Source organism: Festucalex cinctus, chromosome 7, assembly GCF_051991245.1.
Source record: "Festucalex cinctus isolate MCC-2025b chromosome 7, RoL_Fcin_1.0, whole genome shotgun sequence".
NCBI lineage: Eukaryota > Metazoa > Chordata > Actinopteri > Syngnathiformes > Syngnathidae > Festucalex > Festucalex cinctus.
Window position 1 is genome coordinate 7,493,073 of NC_135417.1, and position 20,282 is coordinate 7,513,354.

The window sequence follows — 20,282 nt, forward strand, 5'->3', positions numbered from 1 at the left end:
CAGACAAAAACACCAATCGGAGATTGCGTGATTCACACATTTCTTATTAATGCCCTCGAGGCAGAGAAAACTCGAAAACAAAAATGCTAGCTTGAGCGTAAACGTAAATGTGGGCGACGTCTGCGCTATTGTTTATTTGTGTGTGATAATTACCCTTTCAATGACTGCTGTAGTCATCTTTAACAATCAGACGATGTCATGTTAGCGCTAGAATTTGTGTCAACGTTATCGCTTAGCGTTCTTTCGAACACTTATATAAACATCAATTTGTTTTTGGAGTGTTTCGACTATTAGCATTTAGCAGCCACATTGATTGGCTTAGCTTGATGCATTCGAGAGTGCTGGGAAATCAGACAGATGCCACGTATCGCTAACGAGGTCGGATCATAAAGCGTTCCATTCCAACGGCCACGCTAAGCCAGTATTTTCCTCGTTTGTAAATATATGATTAGACTGTCAACAGTGTTGAAAACAAACCTACATGAGTCATCTAGAACTGTGTTACATCGGTCCAGACGCGATAATGTCACGTTAGCGCTAGCGTCGGAGTTAACGTTCCTGTTCATCGTTTCTAGTAAGTGATCAGATCGGTTCTTATTGGAGAATGCTGGGAAATCGTACGGAAGCCACGTGGCGCTCCCGAGGTTCAACCTCAAAAGCGTTCCAGTCAAACGTAAACAACAACCATGGACAACGACCGCACTAAGCTAGTGTTTTCCTTGTTGGTGAAATATAATTTTGACTGTCAACAGTCTTGACAACAAACCTCCTCTTTTTCTAAAGTCACTTTTAGCACTGCCTGAACAATTATATGGTCGGATGGCTACACACACATTGCAATGCAAAAACAGTGAAGCTACAATAATCAATCAATACAGAAATAGTAACATAAATACGCTATATAATCAATACACATTTTGTAATATTAATTAATTCACTGTAGGCTATATTTTGTCACTTGGATCAATTATATACATGACGGTTTCTAAAGTTTGGGTTCAACTAGACAATTCTGTTAGTGATTTCCATTCAAACACATTCAGGGGCCGATTCACTAAAGGTTTGCGTCGCCTTTGCACGGCGCTAACCGGTAAAAATGGAGCAATCCGGGAGCGCCTAATTCAGTAAACACGCACAGATGGGGAAATCCATCACTAAGTGCTCTGCCAACCAGATTGCGCCACGGTGCGCCGATGTAAATTAGGTCATTTGCATACATTTGACGCAAAATATGCCCAGCCCAATGTAAATGAGACTCATTGATATGCAGAGTCTAATTCACTAACGCCAGCGCAAATAGCTACACGGAATTTGCGTGACTTAAATAACGTTTTTGGAAAGCATGTATAAACCTGCCGCAACCTCGATCCCGAGATCATGACAGCAGTGCATGGCACGGTGCACGTCACTCTCTGGCTGAGCATGCAGAGAGGAAAGAGAGAGAGAGAGAGAGAGGGAAGGGGAAATTTCTCAATGTTGGTTTAGGACACATAATGTAACCCGGGCTCATCGGCAATGCTGGGGACGCATTTTGATATCATTTTTTACGTGCCAGATGCATACTGTATGCCCACGCCAACCTCTGAAAATATAGTTTTAGAAAACGATCGCACCAATAATTTGTACTTTATGAATGAATAACGTCGCAAATCCATTGCCTTGTGTGGTAAATTAGGTGCAAATTTGCTCCAAGCTGTCAATTTTGTGGGCGTGTTTGCGCCGGTATATGATTAGAGCAATATCCTTAGTGAATAGGTGGGTAACTGGGCGCAGACTGCGGGTGCAATATTTCGCTCTATTACCGGACGCAGTGCATTCTTAGTAAATATACCCCTCAGTTTTATATTGTATACTTTTGAAAATAAGGATATTTCTAAATAAAGCCCAAACTTTTGAACGATTGGCTTAAAGAAAGGTTAAAATTGGTTGTATTTAGTTTTATAGCCTCTTAATCTTTTTGAAGTTTGTTGTTCACAAGTACATTGAACCCTCATTTATCGTGGTGCCATAATCACCTACAAAATGCTGTGGACAGTCTGACAACACTTTTAAACATTTACAACTTCCCAATTTCTTGAACCCAACATTTGTTACAAGACCTTCATGAAAATAATACTTGACAGCTGTAGGGCGTTTATTGTCGTTTCCTGAATCTGAAGATGACCTTAAGTTAGATTGCGCATCAGCACTGGTGTGGTGTTGCTGCATGTGAATTTACATTGATTACGTCTGTTTGACCAGAACTGGGCAATCATTTTCCCGGTGCTCAGTTTTTTTTTTTTTTTTTGCTGTCACACTTTTAATTTGAGTACAAAGAAGCCAATCAGATGGATTGCTGTCTATTGTCTAAAATGTCCAAATCAGCTATCTGGGCATTTAAAGCCTAATGAGAGTTGATTCTGATCAGCCAGGAGAATCTTGTTCACTTTAATTGGCTGTGATTGCGCCTTCTCAATGACCTTATCCTCTTTTACTGTATAACCATATTATCCCCTTTTGACCTAATTCACTTTTGGTGTGCTGGCCTGCAAACCACTACGACGACTTTCTTATAACTCTTTTTGTGCTTTTTTTCCCCCCTCCCCCCAAATATTATGGGAGCAGAAAGTGCATCTGTATAGACCCCGCCGCCGCTTCATTAATTATTTAGCGGCCTTTCTCGAAGGCCCGTTGTATTAAAGGGTGGGAGGGGCGGGGTTGGGGGGGTGATTTGAATAGGAAGCAGCTTCCCGGACCCGAGCGTGTGATGTGTGTGTTCCCCTGTCATTGTATGTTTCTGCGGGCTTCATTTGTCTGCCTCGGCGAGCCGGGGGGCTGGAGGAGAAATTTCCATTCTATGAATATTTAATACATAATAAAGTTTTTGATTTTATTCTATTCAATCTGAAAGGGGCAGAAAATGTGGCAAAGCTAGCTAGGCCCCACTCAAGGACGGAAGGTAGCCGGCTTGACTCGCACACAGGCATTTCCAAAAATTCTCGTCAGCCTCATCACAGAGCCGATTCTCGCTCAAATGACTTCAGATGTTCACGAGATATGTCAAGATTAAGTTTAAAGTTAGACTTAAGTTGAATATGTTGCTTTTTCCGAGTGAACACGACATTGAAAAGACATTTTGTGTGTTAGCATATGCTAAAACAAACAAGATTGCGCAGCATGCATGTATATAAGTGAATTAAATAAATATACATCACCTGGAGAACAAATTTCGACTTGGAAAAAATTCAAGAAGTAAATCTACGAAATCAGATTCGGAATCTGAATTACCAACACTGAATTTTACTACCATGAAAATATTAAATGTACACTTTCACTTTTCATCTTGGACAAAAAACTTCCACTTTCAGCTGTAAATTCGATTTTCAGGTATGAATTCAGCTGTAAAACGTCACTTGTGGGTCACTTGGAGAAGCCAGGCCAAAGCAATCGATGCAGCGGTCATCCAGCTTCTGGCAACGTAACTGCTGGTGTTGGATGCCTACTTTTTGCAGCTGAATATTCAATTTGCATTTTTTTTTTTTTTTTTTTAAGAAAGTGTACATTAAATATTTTTTGGTGGAATTAAAATACATTTTTCAATAATCCTTAATATTTTGCATAATAATTATATTTTTGTAATTATTAATTATACATAATTAGTACTTAGACTTACTTGACTTTATTGATCCCTTTGGGATGGCTCCCTCTGAGAAATTTACATGTCCAGCAGCAATGAGAACAGATAATACAATAAAAAATAATTCAATCAATCAATAAATAAGGTTATTATTTATTATTATTATTATTATTAAAAAGTAATTCAGTTTCATGATCTAATGTTGCAGATGTTCTTCCAGGCAAATATATGTCACGCAAATATTAAACATTAGTGAAGCTTTTATAAAATCCACATTTGTTAGAATTTTGTGACGTCTTCTCCTTTACAACACGAAGACAATTTAAGTTTCTTTGCCAAGGACGTACTGTAGTTCCTCAGATTTCAAATGACGTCAACGTTTCTGGAATTGGAATGATAGCATTCTATAGGATGGTTATCATGTTATATTCAGCGTCGCCACTGAATGTATACTGTATATCCGAGCGAGCTGCCCATTGCCTCCATGGTGACCTGGCATGGCTCTGTGCGAGACGCCCAGCTGGGAGTGCCCCTGAATCTACTCGGGATTAGCTCAGGATTGTCTGGGATTACGCTGGGATAGAGAGGGATTAGTAGTGACTGCCTGTTTTGGGGGCGTGAGGGCCATCGTTTGGCAAATCTACAGCATTAATGCTTCTTTTAAAAACCTCCAATCAAAGCGAAGATCTTGAAATAGTACATGCGCATGCGTGTGGTCGTCTATAAACAAGATTTTTTTTCTTTTGAAACATCACAGCCTGCTACAAATTATTTTCCAAAGTCACATATGCGATTTGTGTTTACATTTGGAAACAGTATGGATGCCCTCTGAATGCGCTATTTGTTTTTCTAAGAAAGTGTGTATATACCCGCACATGTACGCGTGTATATAAGTCTCTGAGTAACCCTCTGAAAATACACAAGCAGAGGTAAACAAACATAACGACGCAGCAAAGAACCACACTTTTGGAGTGAGGAGGAAACCAACTAACTTATTAGTGTGGTGAGTTAAAAAAGTAAAACCGGAACTCACGTCCATTTGCGGAATGACGTCCGTGCATCACAGTTTAGATCGGGATATGTATACGTCAGTAACTCTAACGTATGCAAACGGGTTAACCTGAATCGTGACTGCATGTAAACGTAAGTAATGTCTGCGGTGACCACAAAATCAGACGCTCTCAGATGTTCGCCTTCACACGCCGTATCTGATACTACTGATACTACGTTGGTAAAAAGCATTTACATTTCAATCTTGAACTGCCCATCCTTCCAAGCTCAACAGCGAGCATTGAAAAAAAAAAAAAAAAAGTCTTACATGGCCAGTGTGAAAGGAGCTAAGGAGCTAATGCGACTAGAGGCGGCGTGATCTGTTCTTCGAAATCGTCATCAAGCGGGCATACGAGGTTGTCGTCAGAGGGTGACGGTATATTTCACTTAAGGCAGGATTTGATGGGGATGATTTAGAGTGGTATGATAGGTGGGGGGGGGGGGGGGGGGGGGGGGACGGTTTTGGGGGTGTTGGGGGGTGGGGGAGTTGGCGCGTCAAGAAGCCGTCAGTAGCGGGGAGCGGGCGTCCCCTGCGGGCCTTTGCACAGCCGAGATGAAAGGCTGTTTAGTGTTGGAGCAGCGGCATCAAAAGAACCTCCCGCATCCCCCCCCCCCCTTCCCCCACTCTCCTTCCATCTCTCTCGCTCTCTCACCACAATATGATATAGTTCTGCCGTTGCACGTTTACCCGGTTGCCATGGCGCCGCGCCGCCGGAGGTGGTCACAGCGAGATAACCCAAGGAGGCATTCACAGATCACCTGAATTCAGTTCGTCTCCCCATCTCTCCCTCTTTCTCTCTCTCCCTGCGTGTTCTCTGTCAGAATTTGATTTATTTTGTTTCCCTGGCGCGCACTTCGCCGTGAATACAAATAATCTGCGACATAATGGAGATGGTGGAAGTGTGCGTACCCCTCAATCTCAATAAACCCATTGTAGCACCATATTCCCAAACCACAGGGGGTGTTTTTTTTTTTTATTTGATACTTTGCCGACTCGAGTGCCAAAGCGCTTGGCGTGCCCAAAAAAAAAGAAAAAAAAAAAGCCAAATATTTCGGCGAGTGGCTCTGCTGCGCATCGGGAACTTCAGCATCCAGCAACCCTTGAAATGTAAATGATAATACAAAAATTAGATCCTCGGAATTACCGAGTCGCTGACTGTACACGCTGCCAGGATAATGGGAAAGTAATTGGTGACACACTGCATAATTGACGGCAGAGCGATTGAAAGCAGACGTGGAAAATGATTGTTGTGGGCACAGAAATGTAGGAAATAAGAAACGGCACAAAAAATAAGAAGCACTCAGTGACAGAATAGAAACCGGGGATTGCGACGGAGACAGAAAAAATAGAGGGGAGGCGAGGAAGGAGATTGGCAGTGGCAATAGATATTGGAAATTGGGATACATCCATTAGCCTTCCTTGCCCCCAGCTCAATCTCCTGATACATCCTCCCATTCAAGGCGCGCTCCAGAGAGCAACGGCGGCTGGCACTAAGCCAGTCTGGCACAGACTTCAAACATACACTACACCCATCTACAGCAGCTCACATCAGGGCCCGGTCTGAATGGAGACATAGAGGAGGACAGCTGGATTGATGGCAAACCAAAGTGGGAGGACTGACGTGCGTGCCGAGGGCCTCTAAAGACGGAGTCGCGGGTCGTTTCAGGTTGGCGGCGGCTGACAGGGTCTGAGCGCCTCGTCAGCTCAGGCTGTCCTCTGAAGCTGTTTGTGTTTTTCACTGTTTTACGACACTGTGACTTTGGTTGACAATGATTGCACAGAATTTTGAGTACAGTAATAATAGATGTGAAAGTGACCCGGCCATTGATAGTTATGATGTCAAAATGTTTCAACTTCTCTAAGGATGTCCTGCCTGTGTGGGATCACCAGGGCTAAAGTTAAAGCTGATCCCAGCTGCCTGAGGATGACAGACTGGCCACACCCTCGACTGTTCATTTGCCAATCGCAAAGAGACAGATAACTGTTCACACCTACGGGCAATTTTCAGTCCCAAATGACCCTAACATATGCTTTGGAAATACAGAGCGAGAACCCAGAGAGAACATACAGTACACATTACATACAAATTTGGGTTACATCGCTCCCATAGGAGCAGAAGACCGTAGCAAATTGATCCCCCTGTAATTGACACAGAAATGCCAAAGACTCACAGTGCTGACCATAGACATACTTAGACATTTATCATCTAGAAGGTCTTAATATGATCTTTAATACCCATTTTTTCTTCTGTCTCTGCAGAATTCCATTCGCCACAACCTGTCCCTGCACACACGTTTCATCCGTGTTCAGAACGAGGGCACGGGAAAGAGCTCCTGGTGGATGTTGAACCCCGACGGAGGGAAGATGGGCAAGGCTCCAAGGCGGCGAGCCGTCTCCATGGATAACAACACCAAGTATCTCAAGAGCAAAGGTCGTATTCGAGGCAAGCGGGTCGGACGTCCTGGAATTGGAGCAGGGTCGGCTGTCGTGGGACTGCAGGGCTCCCCTGACCACAGCAGTCCGCCGCATAAAGGCCTAACTGGTTCTGGAGGGACTTCTGTAACGGACAGTGAGTTCGATGCCTGGACAGATCTCCACTCCAGGGCCAGCTCGTCAGCCTCCACCCTAAGCGGGCGTTTGTCGCCCATCCTCGCAGAGGGGGAACCGGAGGAACCTGATGAGGGAGGCCTGTCCTGTTCCACCTCCCCCCACCTCTACCCGTCGCCCACCGCCCGCTCTCCGTCCATGGGGGCAGGCAACCGCTGTCCTCCCCTTGAGCAATTGCCTCAGCTGGCAAGCCTGACAGGTGCCATCAGTCTTGATGAACAGCTGATTGAGGACGGCTATCATCACCATCATTCACAGCAGCAACACCAACAGCATCCCTCTGTTGGCAGACATAAGCACCAAACCTCAGTCTACCACTACAGCTCTGGGGTAAAGGGCCAGACCTCCTATAGTTCAGGTGGGTATGGCACAGCAGGCATGGGCATGATGCGACACCACTCGCCCATGCAAACCATCCAAGAGAACAAGCCAGCCAGGTTCTCCGGGACAATGCGAACGTACTCCAGCACCAATGCCCTGCAGAGTCTTCTTACAGGAGGGTCAGCCAGACAGCCGTATTGCCCCAAGGAAATGATGTTGGGCCTGAAGAGAGAAGGCCATTCCTTGATGTCGTGTAACGGCTCCAATCCTCACAGCCACCACGCCGGGCACCACAACGGCCATGGCCAGAACCACAATGGACCTCATAGTCACAGCCACAACAGAACTCATAGCCATACGCCCGTTCATAATCACAACTCATCTCACAACCTCAGTCACAACAGCATCGGCCATAACCACACCCCGCCTCGAGCGCTGCCCCTCAACCCATGCGGCAACGGTAACCCATTGCAGACCTACAATCACAAAACTCCCTACCTGTACAGCCCCCCGTCACACGCCCACCTCCCGGCGTCCACCACGCTGCCCCCCAACCCGGCGGGGATGCTTGGGATGCCCCAGGACTCTTGCCATTTGGCCACCGCGCCGCATCCGCACCCTCGTCACAACCACTACCCCGACCCGCAACACCAAGCCATGGCTAACGGACCCTTCCATCATGGTCAGGGTATGGTAGGCAGCAACGGCACCGGCGGGTACCATCACGGCTACCACCAACCCCACCCGCACGAGAGACTACCCGCTGACCTGGACATCGACATGTTCCAGGGCAGCTTGGACTGTGACGTGGAGTCCATCCTCCTCCATGACATCATGGACTCTGGAGAGGAGATGGACTTCAACTTTGACTGCTCCCTCGCCCAGGGGGTGGGCATCGGAATGGGAATGGGGATGGGTGTGACCATGGGCATGGGGATGGGAATGAGCGGACTGGCCGGGCCACAGCAAACCCACAGCAACCAGAGCTGGGTGCCTGGCTAAACTCTGGCCCACAAAAGAACAATCTTACCCATAAAGCACTGTGCTCAACTGTGACATTCCTGACTTGACACAGAGACTATAGGACCATGTCTTTCTTTGTTGTCTGTCGCCCCTTCCTCTTTTTTTTTTTACCCCAACCCACCCCACCCCACCTCTCCCTTTGAGTTCGAGCTCATGTCTCATTTGGTATTTCCTCATATCAGCTATACTGTGATGACAATCTCTCAGCATCATTGCTTCTCATCTACCACGAGAGCTGAACTCTCCATGCACTTTATCGCAAGTGTGTTCACAGAGCAGCTCTTGCAGAACCCGGCATGTTTTGCGAGTTGATAAAGTGTCAGAAATCAAACTCAAATAGGACCCCTAATCAGTCATAGTCAGAAGTAGGGACCAAAAAGTGCAAGGAAAAAACATAAATCCCTGGCCGCATTACGATTGCAGCACAAGAACCTTAGCAAAAACTCAATAAATGCAAATCAATTTTTGATCCGGAACCGTTTTCCTCATAATGAAATTCATGCTCATGAGATCCAATCAATTCTCACCAATGTCTTAGCGCGGCGTTGCTGTTATTTACGGCCTCATACATCCAGACCTTGGCACTTTGACTCTTCTGTTGGATGCGATGTTTAGTTAATGTCCTCTTGCCATTCGGCCCAGGCGCGTTGTCACTACATCACCAAATGGATTCCATCATTACTCGCTTGCATGCAATTTGGTGAATTAAAAACTTGTATCACCTTGTCTCACCTGGGCCTCTGGAGCCTCTCGCTCTCACTCTCTCTCTCTCACTCTTGCCCCGCTGTCTGGAAGTGGCTCTCTCTCTCCCGACTGCCAGCGGAGACAAAGTGGCCATTACTCACAGCCAGCCATTAATGGGCCTTGATTGAAATTCAGCATCTTGCTTTTAATCTCCAAAGTGATGCGGCAGCGATGCGTCATTATTGAGAAGCTAACACATTGTCCTCCCATATCTCATCCGTGTGGGGGGAAAAGGGATGGCGAGAGGGGGTGGGGCGCCGAGAAAGCAAAGACGAAATGGTGTGATGCCAATGTCAACTTTCGGGCGAGAGAGAAAAGACGTCTGGACCTAAAATGGAAACTCGAGGTAAATAATATCCTTTGTACGAGGTATGTGCCCCCAATAGTCAAATACGGCCTTCAGATTCATATTGCGTTTGTGGAATAAGAACTAATTGAATTAATCCATCGCTTTTCATCACTCTCAGGGTGCTACCATTTTGTTCTGTCAACCGTCGATTGAATTTGCGCCCTCGGGCTCGCATTGCGAACATCACGTGATGAAACTGAGAAAACAAAACTCCCCAAATTCCCCATGGGCAGTCCACCGACTATGTAATTTTGGGACTTTCAGCCGGTGGAAACCCACCCCCATCGATGAATATTTGTTCTCAGTCCGTTCTTGGCCACGACATTCACAATGCAAGCCCGAGGGCACTTTGATGTCAATTTCTGTGGACAGCAGAGGGTGGTATGAGACAAAATGGCAGCCCTCTGATGAGGGATGATAATGCTTAATTGTTATTTCACAAAAGTAATAATCACAATACTGTTTAGACTCGTGGGGGCAAAATGTTTGCCGTGAGTTCCCCCTATGTCACAAAACAGTTCTTGTGCATCATTTTTTGACCATATCTCTTGTTCCCGCCCCTCACCTAACCATAGAACTGGCATTTATCTGACCATCCTTTTCACACAGAACTCGGTGTTGCACATTCACGTAGCTGTTGCGGTTTTGCGCATTCATATAACTTGACGCGCCGCTACGTCGTCGCCAGCGTTTTTTTTTTTGACAGCGACAATTACTTGTGATGCAAAATGGCCAGCTTCACATTTTCGGTCTATTATCCCCTCGGATACTGGATCCGAAGCCCATCCCCAACGTTACATGCAGGACAGCAAGCCAGCGTGAAAGGGGGCTCGGATTGATGAGAAGCCCGCAAAGCCATTCACATCCCCCCCACTCCCCTCCCCCTCGCCCGGCCCCGATTTTTTTTTTTTCCTGTGTGTTTATTCTGTTGTCGTGTAGTTGTCGTCGTGTCGTTGCAAATTCTGAGGACCAACAGCGCTGACGTTTTAGCAGTGAGGAAACTTGTGGGTGAAATGATGTCGGTAGTCGTGCAAGTGTGACCTTCTTCCCAGCCTCCGGTCGCTCGCCCGCCCACGTGTGTGCTTTGCTCAATTGTCTCCGTGTTCGTGAGTGGGGGGGTTGTAGAGTATGTGTGTATGTGGTGGAGAAGAAGGAGCGAGGGGTGTGGGGGGGTAGTCTGAAGCTTCTTTATCATTGGCCTTGAGGGAGTCATAGAGAGGACACCCATTTTTTTTTTACCCTCTTCTTCTCTGGCTCCTCCAAGGAGAACCCCCCCACCCCCCACCCCTCACTTGGGCTTGTAGACAAAAGCAAAAGGTGGGTTGGGGGCGGGGTTATTGTTCCAGCCAAAGGTCAAAACGTGGCAGAGACTATCAGACCATTAAGTGAGGGAAACACACCTCCAATTGCAGGGCTTTTTCGGTCGCACTGGTTCCAGTCAAACGTACTGCTGGGAGGCAAAACGGGCGAGTCGTGTGAGGAGAAGCTACATGCTAGTCAACCACACGCTTCTCCGATCCCAAAAGAATGCTGTACGTGATGTCGAATTTTCCGATATTTATTTATGAAAGAGATTGATTGGTCTTTGTCGAATCCTAAATGTGGTAGTTGTTTGAGTCAACGCCTGTATCCACCACCCCCCCTCCCCCTCCTACCTGTTTTTTAAGATGTCAATCTTCCCTCCGCCTCCTCCCCTCTGTTTTACTTACATTTATTTTGTACAAAATCTATATATTAAGAATATTGTAAAATAGTTTTTAAAAAAAATCTGAAAGAATATCAGTTTTGTTGTCTATTTCTTTTTTTCAAGAGAATGTATCTCATCATCTGGTGACTGTTAAATAAATGCATTTAAAAGAAACAACCACAAATCTTGTCGTCATTACTGGCAGAACACAAACACCACAAAACCCCCCAAAAAAACAAACAAAAAAAACATGACTCATCTACACACGGTCAAGATGAAAATATGTATTTTCATCATTTTAATTATTTTTTTTAAATACATCTTTTTTTTTTTTTTAATGCCACACAAAGATGCCTATCAATTTTCTCAGGCTTACATTTTTAATTCTTTTAAATTCTTTTTATTATTATTATTTTTAGACACACAATGCAGTTTCTTCCATCTGCTCAGGCAGAAACAAAACATTTAAAAAAATATGTTTTATAAACCAGTTTATTTAAAAACAGATATAAAATGCCCTTTCTTCCAAGTTGTTAAGAAATTATTTTGACGAATTTTACTTAAAAGATGACATGCTAAAGATGCAATTATACAATTTGTAATAAGACATTTGTCGAAAATGTGGGCACCCATCAACGACAGAGCCGTCGCACAGATGGAAGTGCCCACACAAGTGTATATATACACAATAGAATTTAATTACCCGGTAGTATTAATTCCATTTGCAATGTGTATGCATGATCAGAAGCATTCATATCAAATCGAGTCAATTCTGGATCCATTCCAGATTGACAGTCTTTCAAAATTCACATATTCAGATGCTGACAAACTTAATCCAATAAGGGGCGGCGTGGCTCAGTGGTATGGTGATCGTCTCCCAAACCAGAGGTTGTGGGTTCGATCCCAGGCCATTGTGATTACGTCGAAGTATCCTTGAGCAAGATACTGAACCCCCAATTGCTCCTGATGCTGCGTCATCAGTAGGTGAAGGGGTAGTCAAAATGTAAAGCGCTTTGAGTGCCTTAAAGGTGGAAAAGCGCTATATAAATGAAGTGCCAAGCAAGTGCCAAATAAAATTAGGTTGAAATGTGTTGTGCTCAACTGATTTACGCCTTGGCGGAGGTCTGACCCGACTTGGGGTGCTCGGTCCTTGAGTTTGAGGATTGGAGTGAGGATGACCTGCGGTTGTCTGGGGACATTATTTGTGTTTTTTTTTTTTTTTTGCAGTCTGCATGTGAAAAATGCTGTGTGTGCATTTGAGTGTGTGAGAGACACAAAAGAACAGCCACACACACACCGGCAGGCAGATTATGAGTGTCGGCGTAATGGGTGTGTGTCATGAGGCTCGTTACTGCCCAGAAAGGAAGCGAGGGTAGGTTGGCCACAGCTGTCCTGCTCCCACTGGACGTGTTTCCACGGGAGGAGCGTGCAGCACTACAACGCCATGCCGCCGGGACCACCCACACATACGTTCACGCCCACATCCCGCCCCTCACCCCACTCACATTTGCACATTTGGAAACAACACAAATTCGTTTGGACTAAATGGTGCAGAAAGTTTTTTAAACTTGACATGCAAGTTCAATGTGTTCTCATAACTCATTTGACTCGTAACTCGTAATCAGAAAGTATGTCGCCATCGCAAGGCTTCAACCAGGAAGTGGTCATCAGTAGGGGTGTGCTCAAAAAGTCGATACGGCAATATATCGTTGCGGGCCTCATCACAATACACGTATCGATACGCAGGCGTCAGAATCGATATTGCTCGTTAACTTTAAATCGGCAGTTCACGTTTGCCTTTGCGGCTTGCATTGTACCTAAAAAATAAAAACCAGCAGCATCTTTGAAGTTAATTGCCTTCAATTAATGCAAAAATAGCTCACCGGTGATCGGACACTGTGTCTTGCTAAGAAAAATGAAAGCAGAGGAAGAATGTCAACATTTATTTATTGATAAACTTAACATGGCACGTGTCTCAGTGTACCAATTTTCCTATATTTTGTTTAAAAAATAAAAATAAAATGTGTCTTATTTGGGATACATACAGTATGTATCGCGATACGTATCGTATCGTGGCCCATGTATCGTGATACGTATCGTATCGTGAGGTTGGCGGCAATACCCAGCCCTAGTCATCAGCGAGTTGTATAGGGAAAGACTGGAAGAGTCACAGAAAGGCATACAAGCGGGCGTCCTTGGAAATCTAAAAACCACTCAGACCCAATCGCCTTGAGGCCGCGTCAACTGACTCCACTCTGCAATGACCTCCCACAGGGAAAGCACGAAGGTGCGGAAACGGGACATTTTTTTTGACGAGCTAAAACTTTCTTAAAGACGCTCCCTGGTTTTCTCCAGGATGTCCACTTTTGGAGTCTGGCGTGGATCCAGAGCGAGGCTCTCTCCTGGGAGGCGCAGCAGACAGCCAGGCAAGTCCGCTCGGTCCAGGTGCTGCGCCTCGGGGAGGGTCTGCTCTTCTCTTCCTCATTATCGCAGAGAGGGAGAGAGCGAGGCAGCATTAGCGCGTCATTACTCATTCACTCAAGCATCTGGGAGCGGGTCCTTCCTCCTGCGTGGTGGATGCGGACCGCCCTCCAAGCTAAAGGCTGGCAGGGGACGGCCGCGATAAGCGCTAACCGCTAGCAGACAGAGCCGCGATGTCCTTGAGAGTTTGTTAAGTATCAACACGTCTTACTTAATCAACATATCCGTCCGTTCTTATCGGTCACAGATCAACTTCCCGAGTTGATTTTGGGTCCACCCTGGACTGGTCGCCGGCAAATTGCAGGGCATATGTAGACAAAGCAGTTACGATTACAGTACACCTTTCAAAGGAGCTCAGTTTGGGGCTTGTTTATCTCCCTCCCTACTTATGTCTCCTTTTTTACCATTTAAGAACCCCCTTTTTTTTTTTTAACCCTTTGAGAAACGCTAATTAACGGACCGCCAGGCTTCCCATTCCGTCTTCCTCTGTTGCCCATTATTTTTTCATGTTTCTCGGACAGATTGTGCATTTGTACATACTTTGGCAATTAAATCTGTTTCTGAATCACACTTGACAATTTAGACTCATCACTAACATCCATGTTTTTTTTGTGGGAGGAAATGGCAAATACCTGGAGAAAAGAGCCGAGATTTGAACCCAAAGGCTGAGAAGCATGAGGCAGATGTACTCATCACTAGTCCACACAACATTTTTCCCTCCAAGAGAAAAACATAATACATGTGGAAACTTTCCTCTAGGTGGATGGATGGATGGATGGATGGATGGATGGATGGATGGATGGATGAGCTAGATGTATGTATGTATGGATGGATGGATGGATGGAGATGGATGGATGGATGAGCTAGATGGATGTATGGATGGATGGATGGATGGAGATGGATGGATGGATGGATGGATGAGCTAGATGGATGTATGGATGGATGGATGGATGGAGATGGATGGATGGATGGATGAGCTAGATGGATGTATGGATGGATGGATGGATGGAGATGGATGGATGGATGAGCTAGATGGATGTATGGATGGATGTATGTATGTATGGATGGATGGATGGATGGAGATAGATGGATGGATGTAGATGGATGGATGGAGACAGATGGATGGATGAGCTAGATGGATGTATGGATGGATGTATGTATGTATGGATGGATGGATGGATGGAGATAGATGGATGGATGTAGATGGATGGATGGAGACAGATGGATGGATGGATGAGCTAGATGTATGTATGTATGTATGTATGTATGTATGTATGTATGTATGTATGTATGGATGGATGGATGGAGATGGATGGATGGATGGATGAGCTAGATGGATGTATGGATGGATGGATGGATGGAGATGGATGGATGGATGAGCTAGATGGATGTATGGATGGATAGATGGATGGAGATGGATGGATGGATGAGCTAGATGGATGTATGGATGGATGGATGTATGTATGTATGTATGTATGGATGGATGGATGGATGGATGGATGGATGTAATGATGGATGGATGGATGGATGGATGGAGCTAGATGGATGGATGGATGGATGGATGGATGGATGGAGCTAGATAGCTGGATGGATGGATGTAGCTGGATGGATGGATGGAGCTAGATGGATGGATGGATGGATGGAGATAGAGACAGACAGACAAACATCTCAAAAGTACTCAATGTGTAAAAACCCGACAGTTGAACATCAATACTGATTATTCTAAAAACGGATAGCAGCTAGCTAGGAGCAACTGAGCCCAGTTAAATTGAGTTGCTAACCAAAACAGCAGCACAAGTTATCATTCTGACAATGTTTTTCTTAAAAAAAATAAAAATGATTGTTTAATGCCACTCCCAGCTGATGTTTACTTATTTATATTTATTGTATATACACTAGTCTAAAGGCGATATTCTGATGAATATTGTGTTTGTGGAAGAATTCGGTAGAATAAAATCACCCATTTTCAGCCACCCAAGCAGGCATCATCTTATTAAACTACGAGAGAGTCAAACATGTAATCACAATAAAGCAAATACACTAAGCAAGGTGACAAAGCGTGCTAGATAGGAAGGTTATCATTGTGCAAAATCCCTCAAGTTATGGGAAAAAAAAGGAACATCTCATCGGTTTTGGAGCTTTAGTTCGATAAGCATCAACAATCGCACCTTTCCACTGGATTATGTTTGCTTTTTTTTTTTTTGCATTCAAAAAGCTTAAAAAAAAGAAAAGAAAAAACATGACAGGCCAAGACCCGTGTGAGACGGTCGAGAGGGGGTCATCACAAAAAAAAACCTTGAGGGGCTTTAAAGTCGCTCGCAAAAGTCCCAAACAATTAGCAGACGTCAGCGTCGCGCCGCTCCTGGCGGACGCGACTTTCGCCATTTAAGTTATTAAGGTCGGTCCGCAAGTCCACCTGGGAGGAGACTTTGCATTACCTCGGACGGCTTAAATTTCCGCGCGTCAACGTAAACAAGGCGGTATGGGGCAAACATTAATAACAAGAGTTGTTTGTCGCGCGCTGAGTCCGTGTATTAAAAGAGCTGTCAATCAACTGGCTTCAAACTTCAAAGTTGTGTCAGAAACGACACGAGCGAGTTCTCGTCAGTTCACGCCGGCATACCGGTACGAACGCAACGCGGGGTACGTTACATGCTCGCGCATTGTGATGTGAAAACATCGACAAGACCGTGTACATTTGTTTTGTTTTGTTTTTTAAATCGTTTTCTCTCCATGTTTGCAAGGTGAGACACGACATGCCGTTAACCGAACCCCGAGCAACTGTCAAAGTGACAAAATGGCCGCCCGCAAAACGGGTGAATTTTGCATTATTCATCACAACGGAATTAAATCAATCCTAGAAAAATATAACAAATATATAACAGATTTTTTTTTTTAATGTCAAACTTGATGTTTGAAATGTCCATCAAACTGAATTATCAAATTTATATTTAAATTTAAATTTAATAAATTTAAGCATTTATGATTAAATACGATTCTTATTTTTCCGGTATATATTCAGCACAATGGCTTTGATCCTGCCCTTAATTTCATTTTTATTTTGGGTGAAATAATATTTCTTCTTTTTCTTCAAATAGCTTTTGAGTAGTGAAGTGAATTTAGACAAATGAAGCTGAACTTTCAGTAAATTATTATTTGTGGAGGTCATTTCCCAAATATTTAAAGCAAGAATGTGCCAGCACTAGTAAAAACATGCTACTCTGATTAACTCATTTGCTCCCAATAACGTATAAATATGTTCTATTTTAAATATTGCTATGCTCCCAAAGACGTATTTATACGTTTTTTTTATGCTGGAGCATACAGAAGGCTTTGATGCAGCCTCTGAACTGAAGAGAATGTTTGAGCAATGGTGGTTATTACCAAAACGGCCAGCAGGTGGCAGCAGAGTATAAGAGATCAACCAGGATCTTGTTGCAAAAAGCTCTTTTCCCCGCTGTTTTAAACAGATTTGTGAATATTGATGAAAGTTAGCTATATTCTAATGCTAGTTGCTGCAAAACGGAAACAGATACAAATATACTTTTTTTCATGATGAAAGAAGAGACTTTAATCTTTCTTTTTGTATGTTCCATATTTTATAGCAATAGAACACAATATTCTGTGGGCCTTGCAAAATCAGTCAAAATCCAGTAAAACAGCGTGGAGCGAAAGGGGTTGCTTCAGTCAAAATGGCTTCCAGTGAATGAGTAATGCGTTTGGGAAACGAGAATGAAACAGAATAATATATCAACAGATCGCCAAAACTTGTAAGTCAAGTCACTCCTATCTCAAGACACTTTTCTCGTCACCATTAGTTGGTTTTTCGCTACTTTTCAAGATACTTTAAGGGTGCCATGTAGGAGATACTACACGTTTGAACAACACCACAAAATGGCTGTATAGGACACTCTGTAGTGGATAGAGTGTGATTCTGAATGCAGCATATAAGCGCGTATGCGTGTGTGCGTGTATGTGTGTGTACAAGCATTTGGCCTGGAAGTCCAAATGTGTGCCAGGTACCTCGCACAAGTCCAATAATCTGCCGCAGATGGCGGCCTGATGGCAGCGTCTATATTTGGTAAGAAAAGTCGACGTAATCGCGTACACGCACACACAAGCACACGCGCGCGCGTTCCTGAACGACGGCCAATGACGATCTTTACGAGTGTGTTTTCGGTGTTGTCGTTAACTCAAAAGCCCCGCGGAGGAATCCCGAGTCGCGCGGATGCCGCTGGAAATGAACACGACACTGGACACTACATTAGATACACCTCCACCTTCTAATCAGGCTCAATAAAAAGATATTTTTTCTATTACCAAGAAAGATCTTAAATTATATGTAAAGATAAAGTTATATGTCAAGATATCCAAACTAGAGATAGACCGATCTGTTTTTTTTCACCGATGCCGATTATTAGTAGTCAAGGACACCGATAACCGATATTTGGAGCCGATATTTATTTTCACTAAAAAGGGAAACTATTGGCATCAAAATTTGTGAAAAACACAAACGCCAGCTCTTATTATTGTTATTATTATTTTTTCAATTTTAAAGCATATGCTTATTGGGCAACTTTTAGGCTTTGTAAAATATTGGATTCTTTTTTTTTTTTTTTTTTTTTTTTTTTTTAAAAATCTTAGTCAACAGACATCTTTGTTTTTAAAAGTAGCATGTTTTCAAAAGTGAAATAATTTTTTTTTTTTTTTTTTACACTAAATAAAGTATTCCAAAATTTCTAAATATCCTAAGTATTATTTTTAAACTTATCTTACTTTTAATTTCAAACAAAAACAGAATGTGCAGTTTCCAGGGTCAGCAGCATCTCTGAAATTTAAATTAGAAAAAAATAATAATTTAAATTAGTTCCCTGAAGCTAAGACTTTTTTTATTTTTATTTTTTTTTTTAAATCGATCTATTATCGGCCATATGATTCTTCAAAATGGCCGATGCCGATATTCGTCAAAATGCTTAATATAGGTGCCGATAATCGGCCCAGTTGATAATCGGTCTATCCCTAATCCAAACATCACGATAAGATATTATCACTATATGAAGGTCATGTACGATAATTATCATGATATTGTGGCGAGCTTGGCGATACAAAAAAGGGTCACAATATTGTAAAAAAAAATGTAAAAAAAAAACAAAAAAAACAAACAAAACAAAAAAATTAATCATACTTAAAAAAAATTGCTTTTATACAATACAGCAATGAAAAATATAAAAATATAAATATTTTATATAAAAATATATAATATATATTGAGGCACTTGCCAATGCAAGCACACATTGAGTTCCTACACATTGACTCGGTTCACAAGCAAATTATGTTCCCCTTCATCTGACGATTTTAAACATAGAAGGGCCAAAACATGCTGGATGAATATTAAACTGCACTACAAAAAAAATAGCCACCGGAGGGTGCTCGAACTGCACAAATGGCAAATCAACCCGACTTTTTTTTTTTTGTGCTGCTTTTAATATCGTGACATGACGACAACAAACAAAACTATCTCAAGGCGCTGCAGTATACATCTTTAGCGGGTCGAACGTCGTGTTTTACCTCTTGCGGACCGCTCACAAACCTTCTCACCTCTTCCTCCTCTTGTCCCTGTATCACCCTCATCATCCTCAACCCCCCCCCAACCGAGACACGTCTAATCAGATCTTTGCTCATCTCCTGATCCACTCAGGAAGGATGAGAGGTGTTTGCGTGGGTGGTGGGAGGAGGGAGGGGGACTGGGGGGGGTCAATAAAGCACAAGATGACACAATTAATGTCAAATTAATGCTCCTCGCCGGTGTCGACATCGCCTCCCTCTTGTGTTATTCCTCACCCGACCTCTGTGACACCCCCCCCTCTTCTCTCCATCCTTTACTTCCTCAGCCACATCTCAGCTTTAGTTTAGATCACGATAGCACACAGCACACTGCTAATAGGGGCTGGGGGTGGATGGAGACTGTTTGGGGGGGGGGGGGGGGGGCATCTTCACCCTGATTGGTGTCTCTAATTACGGCTTGATACTAAAGAGTAATTAATGAGTTTGTGGCTGATGGCGGCAGCTTTTGGAGCGTCAGCCTTCGATGGCGGCGGATAAGAGCTGCTTCGCCGGCTCCCGCGGGACGCTCGCGCGCTCGTTCACTCGCGCAGCCTCGCATAAATAACGCAAAAGTGCCTCTGATTATTAACAGTCGCCCCCGCACACGACCAACCCTCCCAAACCCCCCCGTCGACGGCAGCAAGGTGGATTTAGGTAAAAAAAAATACTTTTCACCTGGAATGAGGTCGTACTAAATGTGTACTGGAAATAACGACAGCCAAACCTCACGATACTATCGATATTATCAAAATATGAAGCTCACCATTCGATAATTATCACGATATTGTGGGGAGGCAGG

The 20,282-nt window shown here is 43.9% G+C and overlaps 1 protein-coding gene and 1 long non-coding RNA gene across 4 annotated transcripts in view; one reads left to right on the forward strand and one right to left on the reverse strand.

Annotated features, from left to right (window-relative positions):
• Nucleotides 1-11,576, forward strand: part of LOC144022635 (forkhead box protein O6-like) — a 52,943-nt gene extending 41,367 nt beyond the window's left edge. The window contains exon 2 of the mRNA XM_077527604.1: nt 6,927-11,576. Coding sequence (XP_077383730.1) covers nt 6,927-8,597 — 1,671 coding nt within the window. The 3' untranslated portion in view covers nt 8,598-11,576. The remainder of the gene's footprint in view (nt 1-6,926) is intronic.
• The window catches only part of LOC144022641 (uncharacterized), a 141,496-nt gene that overhangs the window by 47,800 nt on the left and 73,414 nt on the right, over nt 1-20,282 (reverse strand). Inside the window, exons 4-5 of one of the 3 annotated variants that reach the window (XR_013284381.1) lie at nt 9,351-9,431; nt 9,143-9,271 (exon numbers count right to left, since the gene is read on the reverse strand). The exons of the other annotated variants lie outside the window; for them this stretch is intronic. This is a non-coding gene — a long non-coding RNA (uncharacterized LOC144022641). Of the gene's footprint in view, nt 1-9,142; nt 9,272-9,350; nt 9,432-20,282 lie in introns of those variants that run through there. 3 annotated transcript variants of the gene reach the window in all.